General features: G+C 35.7%; 1 protein-coding gene across 11 annotated transcripts in view; it reads right to left on the bottom strand.

Annotated features, from left to right (window-relative positions):
• RTTN (rotatin) overlaps window positions 1-15,242 on the bottom strand; it is a 142,471-nt gene that overhangs the window by 105,569 nt on the left and 21,660 nt on the right. For 10 of the 11 annotated variants that reach the window (XR_012028187.1, XR_012028186.1, XR_012028188.1 and 7 more), the window contains 4 exons: window positions 10,408-10,578; window positions 4,435-4,647; window positions 2,636-2,748; window positions 143-269 (listed from right to left, as the gene is read on the bottom strand). Coding sequence is in view for 7 of the 11 variants with exons in the window: in XM_072820524.1 (XP_072676625.1) it covers window positions 143-269; window positions 2,636-2,748; window positions 4,435-4,647; window positions 10,408-10,578 (624 nt within the window). In the remaining 4 variants the exon portion in view is untranslated. Of the gene's footprint in view, window positions 1-142; window positions 270-2,635; window positions 2,749-4,434; window positions 4,648-10,407; window positions 10,579-11,334; window positions 11,540-15,242 lie in introns of those variants that run through there. The other variant, XM_072820545.1, reaches the window with a different exon arrangement.

Below are 15,242 nucleotides of genomic sequence, written 5' to 3'. Positions count from 1 at the left end.
ATGCTGGGTATGAAACCTACTTGAAAAATAAAATAAAATGCTATTTAAATAAATTAACTAATTTAATTTACTTTAATTAAATAAGAGCATCCACTATTAGCTCTCCCCCAAACAAACAAACAAAAAGAAAACAAAAACCCACCTTAGTAATTTCCAGACAGCAGTTATAAGTTTCAATTTTCACTTGCAGTAATGGGTGAGATAACATGCGCAGAAACACCTTCTGACTTTCTCCTTGAAGTAATGGACTGGCCTGCGCAGATTTGCAGCTGGTAAGAAGGTAAAACATCCAAGGCATCTAAGTTAAGTGAGTTACTAAAGAAACTTAGGAGCATAGTGGAAGGGGTTTCTTCCTACTCTAATTCCTCCAACTGGGATCTTACTTACTAATCCACTATTAATATTTACCCCAAGCACTTGTCTCAATGGAAAAAATATGCTCCTAAAAAGTACAAAACAAGTCTTTAAAAATCCCTATTTGGAATGCAAACAGATACAGCCATTATGGAAAACAGAATGGTGTTTCCTCAAAATAAAAACTACCATATGATCCAGCAATCCCACTTCTGGTTATAAAGTACCCTCCCGTGTTCATCCCAGTATTATTCACACTAGTGAATACAGCTGACCTTTGAACAACACAGGGTTAGGGGCAGTGACCTCCACACAGTTAAAAATCCATGTATAACTTTTGGTGCCCCAAAAAGTTAACTACTAATAGCCTACTGTTGACCAGAAGCCCTCCCACTAACATACATAGACGATTAACATATAATTTGTATATTATATGCATTACACATACATTGTATTCGTACAATAAAGCTAGAGGGGAAAAAGTTTTAAAAATGATAAGAAAATACATTTACAATACTGTATATATATTTACTGAAAAAAAAAAACAATATAAATGGATCCTCACAATTCAAATCTCTATTGTTTAAGGGTTAACACAATACGGAAACAACCAAGTGTCCATCAATGGATGAACAAATAAAGAAAATGTAGTATATACATTTGGAATATACAATAGAGTACTATTCAGCCTTAAAAAGAAGAAAATCCTATCATTTGTAACAACATAGATGAAGCAAGGAGGACATTAAGCCAAGTAAGATAAGCCAGGTACAGAAAGACAAATATACTGCATAATCTCATTTATTATCTAAATATAAATCTAAAAAAGTCAAACTCATAGAAGCAGAGAGTAGAATGGTGGTAGCCAGGTGGTGAGGAACACAGGGAATGCGGAGATGTTGGTCAAAGCGCACAGGTTTCAGTTATTCCGAATGTAAAAATTCTGGAGATCTAATGTACTCTAGGATGACTACAGTTAATACTGTATTATATTCTTGATACTTGTTAAGAGAACAGATCTTAAACGTTCTCACCCCACTCCACCCCCACACACAGAGATATTAACTATGTGAGGTATAAATAAATAAACAATAAAAACCCATATTTAATCAGTATTTGTCATCATGGCATCTACTCTCTCCAAAAGCAATGAAGATACTAAATTCTAAATGGTAATCTGCTCCAATATCTTCAAAATATTTTTAAAATTTTTTTAAAGATTTTATTTATGAGCAGCCCCAGTAGCTCAGCGGTTTAGCCCCACCTTCAGCCCCAGGTGTGATCCTGGAGACCTGGGATCGAGTCCCACGTCAGGCTCCCTGCATGGAGACTGCTTCTCCCTTTGACTGTGTCTCTGCCTCTCTTTTTCTCTCTCTCTCTCATGAATAAATAAAATCTTTTAAAAAAAAAAAAAAAAAAAAGAACACATTTCCTTTCCTTTAAAAAAAAGATTTTATTTATTTATTTATTTGAGAGAAAGTGAGCATAAGCAGGGGGAGGGAGGGAGGGAATTAGACTTCCCTGGTGAGCAGGGAGTCCGACATGGGGTTCAGTCCCAGTACCCCAGGATTATGTCCTAAACCGAAGGCAGATGCTTAACCGAAGGCAGATGCTTAACAAACTGAGCAACCCAGGTGTCCCCAATGTCTTCAAAATAAATTAACTGATGCATGATGCATTCTAAAAATCTATATGGGAAAAAGGTAGGAAGCAATGAAACATTAAAAAAAAATCCTCAATTTAAGTTATTAACTAAAACCTTAAAGGTAGGGGAGCCTGGGTGGCTCAGAGGTTTAGGCTACCTTCAGCCCAGGGAGTGATCCTGGAGACCCGGGATTGAGTCCCACATCAGGCTCCCTGCATGAAACCTGCTTCTCCCTCTGCCTGTGTCTCTGCCCCTCTGTGTGTGTGTGTGTCTCATGAATAAATAAAAATATTTTTTTTTAAATAAATAAATAAAACCTTAAAGGTAAATAAATAAACAAATATGCTTGACTACTTAGTTTGGATGGATGCCAAACAAATGTATAAAATCCAGGGATAATTAATCTTGATTACAGGCATGACATTTTTAGTTTACCCTTGAATAAAATAGCTGACTGCCTTAATGTAGCTATATATGTATAGTTTAGAGGTTAGACATATGTAAAAATAATTTTAATTAAAAAAAAACAGAAACGAGATTTAAAACTAGTTCTATTTTCATTGCTCCTTCATTTAATTGCACACATACACAATACATCCTATAATAATATAATCATATCAAGAAAGAGAGTATTACATCTTTGAACACATGCAGATCATTTCCTTTATTAGGGGGAAATGCTGATGATAAGAAAAGCTTCTCAAGGCTTGGTCTGCCAGCTCTACTAATTCCAAGAGATTCTTCTCGCCCTAAAAAAACAGCAGAATGAAACAGTAAACATCAAGTTCATGTACAATAAAATTCTCAACAGCTAAATAAGCAACTTCAAGAAATTAGATCATTTGCTAAGAAAGAAAACAGATGAACATTTGAAGCGGATGGAGAGAGAAAATAAACCATAAGATACTCTAATGAGAGACAGCAAACAGGGTTGATGCAGGTGGGCGGGGAATGGAATAGATGGGTGAAGGGCATTATGGAGGGCACTGGTGATGAGCACTGGGTGTTGTATGTAAGGGATGAATCACTGAATTCTACTCCTGAAACCAACATTGCCCTGTATGTTAGCTAAGTAAAATTTAAATTTAAAAAAAAAAAAAAGGATGCCCGCTGGCTCAGCAGTTAAGCGGCTGCCTTCAATTCAGCTCAGGTTGTGATCCGGGGATCATGTTCTGCATCAGGCTCCCCATGGGAAGCCTGCTTCTCCCTCTGCCTATGTCTCTGCCTGTGTCTCTCGTGAATAAATAAATAAAATCTTAAAAAAAAAAAAAAGAAAACAAATTAGATCATTCAGAGACCTTGAGACTATTCATATTTCCTTAAATTCACTTTTCCAACAAGCAAAATAAAAATGTCAGCCTAGGAGGGAAAATGTGGGAAAAGTTCTTAGCTCAATGCTGTAAGACACTTTATTTTTCACCTCTAAGTAGGCTTAAGATTACAATCGAATGGCCTCATTCGTCAGCTATTTGTTTGTAGCCCTATCTCCCCACTAACTGCAGACTAAAGGCAGGACTCATATTTTATGATCCACTCCCCTCTTCTACATGCTGACTGCTTCTACAAACATATAGGATGACTAATATATGCATGATTAACTGACCATGCAGAATACCACAGAAATAATTCAACTTAAAGACAGTTTGAACTTCTATCACAGAGGAAACAAGAAGCCAGTGGCACTGAGATATGGCTAAAGAAAAAGAAAAAAAATAATGGGTAAATAAACGAAAATTAGAGGCTGAGAAAGCTTCCACTGTAAAGAAGAAAAGGAGTAAGAATTTAGTTCATAATTTCTTAAGATTTTCAGGACCTGCTTTGGTACTTTCAAACAGTAAACAACTACTATAGTCACTGTCTACTTTAAGACTTACTAACCTCCCTTCTTTGATAACATACTAAACATCCCAACAATATCTCTAAAAGGATAAATAACAATACATAATTATTGCTATAACACTGCACCTAAAGTCATCCTACTTTACAAACAATCTAGTTCATAGTTTTATCTAATAAAAAATCAGGCTCTTCCTGTGAGTATGTAATAAGTGTCTATAAAATATTAAAGGAAAAATGTGACTATAGATAAGCACTAAAATGGCCCTTATAGTTGTGTTTGTCAACTGTCACTGTGTTCATATACAGTAAGTCACTTCAAAAAGGAACTCACTATTAAATATTAAGACATTGATAATAATTACTGCCTTTTTAAAAACCACTGGTCTCACGAATATACACCATTCATCCATCTAAAGTCACGTGTACCTTTACACAAATTACATCCTCACTTTAATCTGATAAATGACCACTCGGTAATAATGTATCCCATCTCCAACAATTTAGTTATTGTATGTCCACTAATTTGAAAATGTAGGTTACATTTTCTAAATATTTTAGCAAAGGAGTTGTTAAAAGATATTAATGAAACTGTTTACCTCCTTCCCAACATCAGACAGGAAGTTACAGGTACATTCAATTGAATAAACAGCCTCTGCAGTTTGTTTATAAATACTGTAGTTTTCAGAATTCAACTGTTCCAAATATGCCACAACAGCTTCATGAATATTTGGATATTCCAAAGAAACAGGCATGTCCAAAGAAACTAGAAATAATGCTGCTGACATAGGCTCCGGTAAAAGGTGGCTTGCCTTTAATGAATTCAAAAAAAAAAAAAAAAAAAGTTAAAAATTTTTTAAGAAAAACATAGTAGACTATGATCTTAATGTAGCTAGCTCAACTTTATTTTTATCATTCTCTATCACAAACTCTATGCTTCTCCAAAGAAAACTCTATGCCCTAACACACCACTCACTCCTGTGTCTTGTTCAATACAATTTTCTTCTGCCCAGAGTTAAGTCCAGTCCAAATTTCAACTCTTTCCCAAAGCCTGGGACACAGGATACTTCCTTCTTCCCAAACCAAAAACCAGAACTACCCTCCCTCTGAGCCTTCTACCTTGTTTATAACTGCTACTGAACTGGAGGCAGGAGGCTTTTTGATCTAAGTATTTTGTACTGTGCACATAAATCTCCAGGATAATGCAATAAACTCCTAAAGACAAGAAGAGCACTTTCCTACCAAAGCCAAACACCTAACCCAGGGCTTATTAATGACATACTGAATTAAGTAACACTACATTAAATAGAACTATAGATTGATTTGAACATAAATTATTTTAGCTTGTATTTTAGAGTGCTAAAGGGGAATTCAACAATATTTAAATAGTTCTAGAACACCCAGAGAAGACTGACCCTTAATTAGTATAAAACCACAGGCCCAAATGAAATATTACACATTTTTTAGCCTGAAATCAACAGATTTAAAATTGAAAGAAATGATTCTAATTTGGTGATAGGATTCTATGAATCAGTGAAGGAAATGAAAAAGATTAAAAATTCAATGTTCAAAGAAAATCACTTGACAGAGCTCACTACTTTGGCTGAAATGATGTCTTTATTAAATGAGGTTTGGTCACCATTTATTTCATGGATAACCTATCTTAAGGATAACTAGTAACTGCCTGAAAATCTAAGATTAAGGACTAAATCAGCTAAACAATCTTTCGGAATGATACAAAGTTACCAAATAAATATCAGAAAGTATAGGTATCAGGGAACCTGGGTGGCTCAGTTGTTAAGCATCTGCCTTCAGCTCAGGTCATGATCTCGGGGTCCTAGGACCCAGCCCTATGTCAGGATCCTCCTCAAAGGGGAGCTTAATTCTCCCCCTGCCTTCCTCCCTCTACTTACGCATGCACTTTTTCTCTCTCTCAAATAAATAAATAAAATGTTAAAAAAAAAAAAAACCTATAGGTTTTAGGTTACTAAACGTGAGGAAAAAAACAGCTATTAATAGCTATTAGGAAGTCAAGAAAAATTTCATGATCCTGTGAAGAGGTCTCTTAGTAGAAAAAAGAGAGGCAAATTGAATTACCTGATCAACTATTATTTGCTCACTCAGTAAATACTTATTGGGCCCCTATAGTGTTCCCTTACTACAGACCAGATCCTGGGGACATAGCAGGAAGAAAATTGAGCCTCTGCCCTCATGAGGTGAACATTCCAGCAGAGAAGGCAAAGTAAATTAATATATTTCATAAGACATCAGGTGTCACCAGCAGTGCTAAGAAAAAAAAACAAACAGAAACAAGCAAAAAACACACCAACGGATGGGAAAGATGGAGAGGAACAAAACTAAAATGCAGAGTAGAACAAGGAAAGTGCTACTGCTCTAGAGTAGCAGGGGAAGGCTTCTCTGATAAGGCGACAGCTAAGTAAAGACATGGAGGAGTGAGGAGCCATATGGATATCTGGGGGAAAAGCGTCCGTAGAAGACGGAACTGCAAGTACAAAGTCCCAGAGATAGGATTTATTTAGCAGCAAGGAGGCCAGTACACCTAATGCTGAGGGATGGGTCAGGGGCAGCAGTGACCACATCAGGTAAGGCTTGGTGACTTGTCTTTGGAGGAAGCACTGGAAAATTTCAAGCAAGTATCAAGAGCAATCTGTAGGGAAGAGATGAAACAGTGCAAGGATGGAAGGAGGGTCATCAATGAGGAAGTTACAGGAACAATCAAGGCAAGAAAGGGACTTGAACCCTGATAGCAATGGTGGGAATGGCGAGAACTGTTCAGATTCCAGATAGATGTCAAGGAAGAAATGACAAATTCTGCAAAGGGACTAGATCTAGGCGTATATGAAAGAGAGGAATCAGACTCTAAGCTTTCTTCCTGATCAACAATCAATAAGAAGAGTGAAGGTGGGGACGCCTGGGTGGCTCAGCGGTGAGCATCTGCCTTTGCCTAGGGCGTGATCCTAAGGTCCCAGGATCAAGTTCCACATCAGGCTTCCTGAGTCTGCTTCTCCCTCTGCCTATGTCTCTCTCTCTCTCTCTCTCTCTCTCTCTCTCTCTCTCTGTCTCTCATGAATAAATAAATAAAATCTTAAAAAAAAAAAAGAAGGGTGAAGGTGCTATCTACCCAGAGAGGGAAGACGTAGAAAGAACAGAAGAAAAGAGAAGAACTGGGATTAAGTCACATTTTGCTGGAAACATCAATTGTCACCCAAGTGAAGATGTCAAAGAGGACGGTGAATAAATCTGAGTTTGTAGTCCAGGTGACACATGTGGTCTCGAATATAAATCCAGGAGGTGTCAGCAAACTGATGATGTTTAAGACCACAAATGGGATGATGTCTCATGAGGGCCTCAGTCCATCCTGAGGTTCTACTCCTTTCAAAGGTTAGGAAGAGAAAGGGGAATCAGCAAAGGCGATTTTGTGAGTTGGGCACTATGCTAAGATATTACATCCCCATGGATCTAACGCCAAAGGCATCGTGCTCTAGTTTACAATGACCTTTCTCTGGCTCTAGTCAAAAAAGAGAAGCTGATGTGAGAATTAAGCACCAAGGAGATGTCTAACATATCTCACTTAATAAATATTAACTTCTTTTCTTTCTTCTTTTCAGCCCCACTAAGGAATCCTGACATCTTCACTCTTCTTCACCTACATTTGAAACTTCATTATCTCAGCAACTCAAAGCACCATGCTACAGTGTTGAGTTTAATCGTGGCATGGTCCAACAGACTGACCACAGTCCACAGACTGGTAGCTGTCCTACGTCCATAAGCATTAGCCACATGTCAAAACTAATCACTGCAGAACTAATCAGTGCACATCTATCATCACTCTTTGATAAAAAGAATCAACAACATCATTTTGTGTGCTTAAGGGAAAAAGAAGCATAACACTGCTTTCTCTAAACCCTCCAGACTCAGCAGGCAGGGCATTATCTAAAGGGCTAGTGAGAACGCAGACTTTCAAGTCTTACTCCGGCACTAAAGGAGGAGAATATGCAAGATCTGATTAACAAGATCTCTAAATGATCCATTTGCACGTTACACTTTAAGAAGTGCTGCTCTGACTCTATCGGATTTAGCAAATTATTGGACTATATATCTCACAGAAAAAGTCAAAGCCTTGTGGTATAAATTCTTCCTTACCTTCAGTCAGCTAGCTAAGAAACAGTCACAGAGGTTCCTAGGATGCTCTGGATCCTGCTTAAGCACAGGGCAGATATTTGTAGCTCTTATTTTATACCAATTTGATTTATCCAACCAGATTATTTTTCGTAAGATTGCTAATACATCGTTTAAACCTGTACATTCTCCCAAAATCTTTTCAAACAAATAATTATTGATTTCAAATAGGCCTGCAAGGTCATTTTGTCAAAACTTTCAAATCCAGGAAGTCTCTACAGAGATTCACGTTATCATTTTCCAACTTCCAAATTATGCATTTGGCAAGTGGCAACCCAAATATTAAAAACCACTTTCCAGGTTGGAAGTTTTAGAACAAACTGCACTTCAATTTTTAGTGGGCCAGCAACAGGCAGAGGGCAGCATAATCTTGTAATCATATAAACTGAAAGAAGAAATTTAACAGCAATGGCAGAGGATTTGTTTATATCTCATTCTAAAGTTCTTAAAGCAATTAACCAATTAACCAATATCTATTAACCAATATCTTAATTACTATCTCCTCCACAGCCTTATTTACTGTTCTAATGGAGTGCCAAGTTATATTTTTAGGAAAGCTACCAGGTATTCACAAATACTGATTTGCCTTCAAAAACGAAGACAATTAAATAAAAAAGAACTAACTTCCAAAAGTAAAAAGGCATGGAAGCTTTATTTTAGTCTAACACTGAAGTAACTCAAAATAAAACAAATTACTGATTTCTATTTTAATTACTTCCCCAAAAGCACATAGATGAAAAAAAAATCTATAATCAAAAGGTAATAAATAAAACTATATAGTTGAAAAGTCTTCCATCAGTAATACAACGTATAAATAGACTGATCATTTGTAATAAGTTAATGAAGCACTCTTAATTTTTCAGTTATATCTTATTATATAGTGAGGCATCCATATTTTAAATGCAATTAGTCTTATATGACTGGAATTCTCCAATGTCCAAGACTTCCAATGTAATACTAATTTTACATTGGAAAATTTCCTCAAAACAGAAAATTTCTTCAGATTAGTCACTTCTTCAAAGTAATTAATGAATGGAAGTTAAAAATTAAAATTAACAGAAGTGATACGCTTTTCCCTAAAGCAAAACACTAAGTTTAAAATTTAATGTTTTGGGGGTGCCTGGGTGGCTCAGTCAGTTAAGCATCCAACTCTTGACTGGGGTTCTGGTCATGATCTCAGGGTCCTGGGATGGAGCCCTACATCAGGCTCTGCATTCAGCATGGAGTCTGCTTGAGGTTCTCTCTCCCTCTGCTTCTGCTCCTCCCCCGCCCCCTCTCGCTCTCTCTAAAATTTAACATTTTGTTCTTGTTTTCCCAGGTGCTAATAGCTAATATAGTACATATAAAAATGTTATGAAAAAATGGAGGTTAGGGACACCTGGTGACTCAGCAGTTGAGCGTCTGCCTTCGGTTCAGGGAGTGATCATGGAGTCCTGAGATCGAGTCCCACATTGGCCTCCCTGCATGGAGCCTGCTTCTCCCTCTGCCTATGTCTCTACTTCTCTGTGTGTGTGTCTCTCATGAATAAATAAATAAAATCTTTTAAAAAAAATGGGAGGTTAGGCTATATGCTCTGCAAAATTCTAGAAAACAAAAGGACAAAGGACAAAAGGCATAGGAAATAGTTCATTAGTTGCAGTAATTTCTCCTATACCTGCATTAAAACATGCCACACCTTTCTTTTTGCAATAAGTATATTACAAGACACTTGTGCATGAATGAGATGTTTTTATCACTAACATTCAAATTCAGCAATATAACCTCTATTTATGAGATGAGACATCTACAGTCATAAGACGATTTAAAAGAAATATCTACACATACTAAAATCATCTTTAACATAGTTATATAATAGAATTGTAATTTGCAATAAAAACTTAACTACAACAAGCAACAACAGTGATGAATCTCAAAAAAAAAAATAAATAAATAAATAAATAAATAAATAATAAATAAATAAATAAAATAAAAAAATAAAAAAACCTTGTCAGAAAGGAAAGAGTTTAGCTTAGAAGAAAAAGGTAATGGATGGGGAAGCAACCTTTGAAATGCTGGTAATATTCTATTTCATGTCCCGGCATGGTGGTTACTTTTTAAACACAGGTATATTCACTTTGTAAAAATGTACTTGAACTGTGTACTTTTCTAAACCATGTTACACGATAATTTTAAGAAATTACCTAAAAAAATTTTTTTAGAATTAATGTTTTTTTCTATCAAATGATTTGTAAAACTGTTCAGAAATGTTAGTCTTTCTCAATTACTACATTTCCAATATAATCTTTGTACACCATGAAATGATTACAAGAAATGTACAACAGAGCACTTACTTATAATATCCCATAAACTGTAAGCAATAGTGCCTGCCTTACCTTTTCAACAGGGAGAAGCATCTGCAGGACTCGGACTGCAAACAGTGAAACGCTGACAAAGGCCATTCGGTGGTGCACCAGCACTAACTCTGGCTGGTCCTGGCTCACTCCACTTTTATGGTAGCATATGGTATCTCCCAGGGACCTCAACACCATAAGCAGTTTTTCTTTCTGCAGACATTGAAGCACGAAACAGGAAAAAAACAATTTTAGGGAACCAATATGGAGACTTTCACAAATAATAATTTAAAATATTATGACTAAATAACAAAAATAAAAATGTATTCCTCCAAGAATAACCTATACATGCTGAGATGATTTAAAAAGGCAAAAAGGAATAATCAGCTCACCTAAAGTTTTTCCAAACAATATTTTTAATAATGAATAAAAATAAAATACAAAAGCTTAATAAACCATACATTCCTCCTAGTTTCTAGTGTTTAATTGTTCTAACTTAAAAATCTGCATGCAATTTATTGGGCTTGCTGAATGCTTAACACAGTGGCAGGTATAATGGCGGAAAATGCATTATTAGTACAAGAGACATCCTTGCCCTCAAACTGATCCTAAAATTTCTAAAGAAATGAAACAGAAAAAGTCAGATAACTAAAAAAACAGTTAAATATCAAATTGTGTGAATCCTCCATGTAATAAGGTTGTTTCAAGGCAAATGTCCTGCCATCCTAATTTCTAGATAATTTACTACTTAAATAGAAGTTATATCCTTTAAATTGAAAGGCATACATAAAATACAAAGAAAAAGCTACAACATAGTCGGCTAACGTGCAAATCATTACAATATAGACCAAAATACATCTTACATTACACTGACATGCCCCTGTAAACTAGCTGATAAAAGGACAGCATCATAGTAGACATAGACAGTAAGACAGAAGAACAAAGGAGCACTGGAGATCTTACTCTCACCTTTCCACTGAGAATATATGAAAATAAAAATAGGAAATAACCTGTAGACTAAGGATAAAAATGTATGCCAAGAATGTTTTTATTCAAAGATGAATATACTAGAATCAAAACTAAAAGGTATGAGGCCTTAAAAAAATATATAAAGGATCAACACCACAATGAGATATTACTTCATCTATTAGGATGGCTATTGTCAAAAATAATGGAAAATAACAAGTGCTGGCAAAGATGTAGAGAAACTGGAATGGAACCTTTGTGCATTGCTGGTGAGTCTGTAAAATGATGAGGTCACAATGGAAACAGTATGTCAGTTCCTCAAAAAATTAAACGTAAAATTACTATATGCTCCAGCAATTTCACTTTTGGGTAATATACCTACGAGAATTGAAAAAAAACAGGGACTCAAACACATACTTGTACATCACTGTTCACAGAAACACTATTCACAACAGTGAAAAGGTAGAAACGTGCCTGTCAACAGATGAACAGATAGATAAAATGTGGTATGCTATACCTACATAATGTGAAATATTATTCAACCTTAAAAAGGAACAAAATTCTGACATATGACACAACATGGATGAGTCTTAAAAACATTATTTTGCATAAAATAAGCCACATACAGAAACACTGCTATTGTTCAATTCATTGCACTATGAGGTACCTACACCAACCAAATTCATAAAAACGTAGGATAGCAGTTGCCAGGGGCTGTGCCCAAGGGGGAAGGAGAGTTACTATTTAGTGGACGCAGAGTTCCTGTTTGAGATGATGGAAAAGTTGTGGAGATAAACAGTGTGATTGTACAGTATGAATGCATTTAATACCACTGAATTATATACTCAAAAAGGGCTAAAATGGTAAATTTTATGTTAATATATGTTTTACCACACATACACAAATTGCATAAATGAGTAAACTCTTATTATTTTACATGGATCACTTGATAAAGTCAAGTTTTTAAACAAACACAAAATTAAAACTATGATATTTCCTAATCACTGAAGATGTAAAAAGACAAAATATTCTATACAGTAAAAAAATAGGAAACAAAAAAGGTAGCAAAATTAATAATTTACACATATAAAGAAAGATACCTTTATCTTTGGGCATAAAAGGTTAAAAATTAAACGTCTAATGAAATATGAATCAAAAAAATATACTAAATAGGAAAAATGAATAATTCAGGGCAAAAAAGAAAAACCTGGATAAAGGGGTAATTTTCTTTTGATAAAATGCAGAATTAAGAGTACAGACCCAATATGAATTGAGTCTGTGTGGTCTAAATAACATACAATATCAGGCAAATCCTGTTATTGAAACAAAGATAGTTTTACAAGTTTTAACCTAGTCATTTTTAGCATAATTCATAAATAAGTAGATATAAACTCTGAACATTTCAAAGAACACAACTTCTCAAGTATCCAAGAATCACTGACAAAAACTAAACATGTACTTAACCAAAAAGAAAACTATGAAATATACTTATTTTCTTGAGAGTAGAATCCCAAGAAAGTAAAACTAAAAATCAATTAAATTTAAACCAGAAACCATTATATTAATAACTACCAGTCTAAAGAAAACAAACCAGAAACACAGTGACAGTCTTATACTATGTTGACATGCAACATTTCTCCATAAAAATACTTTTATATAAAATGGTTCACAGTTTTAATTCACTGAGCTAGAAATGTTCAAAAGGCTGTGGAGTCGTTGCTGGAGAGGGTGAGGGAGGCTACCTTTTAGAGGATATTCATAGCTTTTACAAAAGAAGGCAAAGAATTGCAAAATATTCCAAATATTCTCAATAAAACAGAATTTACAGGGAATATTCCAAATATTCTCAATAAAACAGAATTTATAGGGCAAACACAATTTCTCTACTATGTGCACATGACAAGATAGGCAGTAGATACTGTGAAGCATCTGAAAACAGCAAATGGATCAGGCTCTCCACCTTCCATGCTTCCAGCCTCACGCTCCACTCCCTTCCACTACAGCCTGTGCAAACCTCGCCATGCATCCTGTGGAAGAGCAAGCCCACCTTGCCTTCAGAATGGAGGCTAAACTACACGACCCACCATTGTCTCTCCCACATCTTCCACCATGTATGGCTTGCATGCCCCCACCAGCATCCCCTTCACACACCAGTCAGGATTACGCACTCCTCCCTGTCCTTCCTTTCCCCTCTGCCAGATAAAAACCCTTCCTTTACTGCTTAGCCAAATCATACTGATAATTTAATATTCATTTCAGTCATGATTTCCAAAAAGGCTCCCCCCACCCCCAAGATTCTAAGTTGAGAATGTTGTCAAGGCATCCTTGCAAATAAAACATGATTGAAAACCTTCTTAAGTGATTCTTAAGTGACCCTGAAAAAGAAAATGAGCCTCCATTTCCTCATCTATAACATGTGTTAATCTGCCTTATGGGATAATCATGATGATTATGTGACTTCAAAAACACACAGTGCTTAAACAGGAACTACAACGGAGTAAGTGCTACCCTTAAACTATCTTTTTAAACTATCATTCCTCTCTGCTTACCTCTGTTTTACACAGCAAAAGTACCTATCTTCCACAAGAGTCAAAAGAATGGCCTCTTACTTATCTTGTGCCCCCAGGGCCTAGCATATAAGGGGCAATCAAGAAATGTTTGGTGAGCTGAAATAACGGTCTCTGGACTGATGGCAGCAGCAGGGCAGGCATATGCTAATTAGAGATTCCACTCACCCAATTATAAATTCACAGTCGGCTTCACTTACCCTTACTGGGTACAAAGCCTTTCTCTCCAGAAGCGTTCACAACGCTCTCAGCCCCGCTTGAACTCCAACTAGCAATTCTTCGACATACCTGAAAAGCTAAGTTACTCACTGCCAGCAGGTCTGATGGGAATGTGGAAGCAAGGAGTCACACAGAAGGAGAAAAGACTGTTTTTCACTACAGTGCAATGACAGAAGCCACAGAGAGGAGAAAGTAAAACATGAAGAAAGACAGTCCCTCCTCTCCCCCACAAGCTTGGGGTTATCAGGCATGAGGTGAAGATCCTCATTCCTTGAACCTACTACTTACCATGTGATGTGAATGAAGATAAAAACAGACTTGATTTCAAAGGGAAGCAAAGAAGGGATGGAATACTTTAGGTCAACCTAACTTTTGTAAGTGCTTAACAAATTTATCTTAACAAAATATAACCATTCAGTAAAAATGTTTTTCTCTTATTTACTTCAAGGGAAATAAAAACATTCAATGAATGGGCGTGGAGAATACTTTCGACTATGCTTACACAACTAAGGTATGGAGTTCCAGACAGGACTATTTTAAACACCATCGGGAAAAATCTAGAGATCTGATTACATATACTCAGGTTTCTGCTTTCTGAATTGGTAGCAACATATTTATTATTTTGTTCCTTTAATGCCTCAACAAAAATACTGCTTCTATCTTCCTTTTTAAACTTAATAAAAGTAGGAACATTAAGAAATTCTATTGTTTGCTTCTATTAATATATACCCAAAGGAATGATTTTTTTTCCTTAGTAGGCATTCATTCTTTTAAACAAGTAAATCAAATATAATTTTAAGCAGTATGGTTTTATTTAACATTTCTATCATACCAATTGGCACTTCTACAACAGATTTAACCTTTAAAGTAAAAATAATTCATTGAATCATAAAAGATCAGCAGCCAAAAGTTAAAAGTGAATGACTAACTTTTACAGATGAATGTTCTGGCCAAGAAAATTTAAGTTAATTTAAGAAGCAACCGATAAAACATTCTTCACACTTCTAAGAAAAAAATCACTTGTTGAAAACCTTCAATATGTGAAAATCTTCTAGAAGTACTACCAAATAGTATGATAACCTTAAGGACTAAAGAAAAACTAAGATTAAGAACTATTATCCCTAA

The sequence above is a fragment of the Canis lupus genome, chromosome 1, assembly GCF_048164855.1.
Source record: "Canis lupus baileyi chromosome 1, mCanLup2.hap1, whole genome shotgun sequence".
Taxonomy (NCBI): Eukaryota; Metazoa; Chordata; class Mammalia; order Carnivora; family Canidae; genus Canis; species Canis lupus.
The sequence above is the reverse complement of the archived record's forward strand: the minus strand, read 5'-3'. Positions and strand labels throughout refer to the sequence as shown.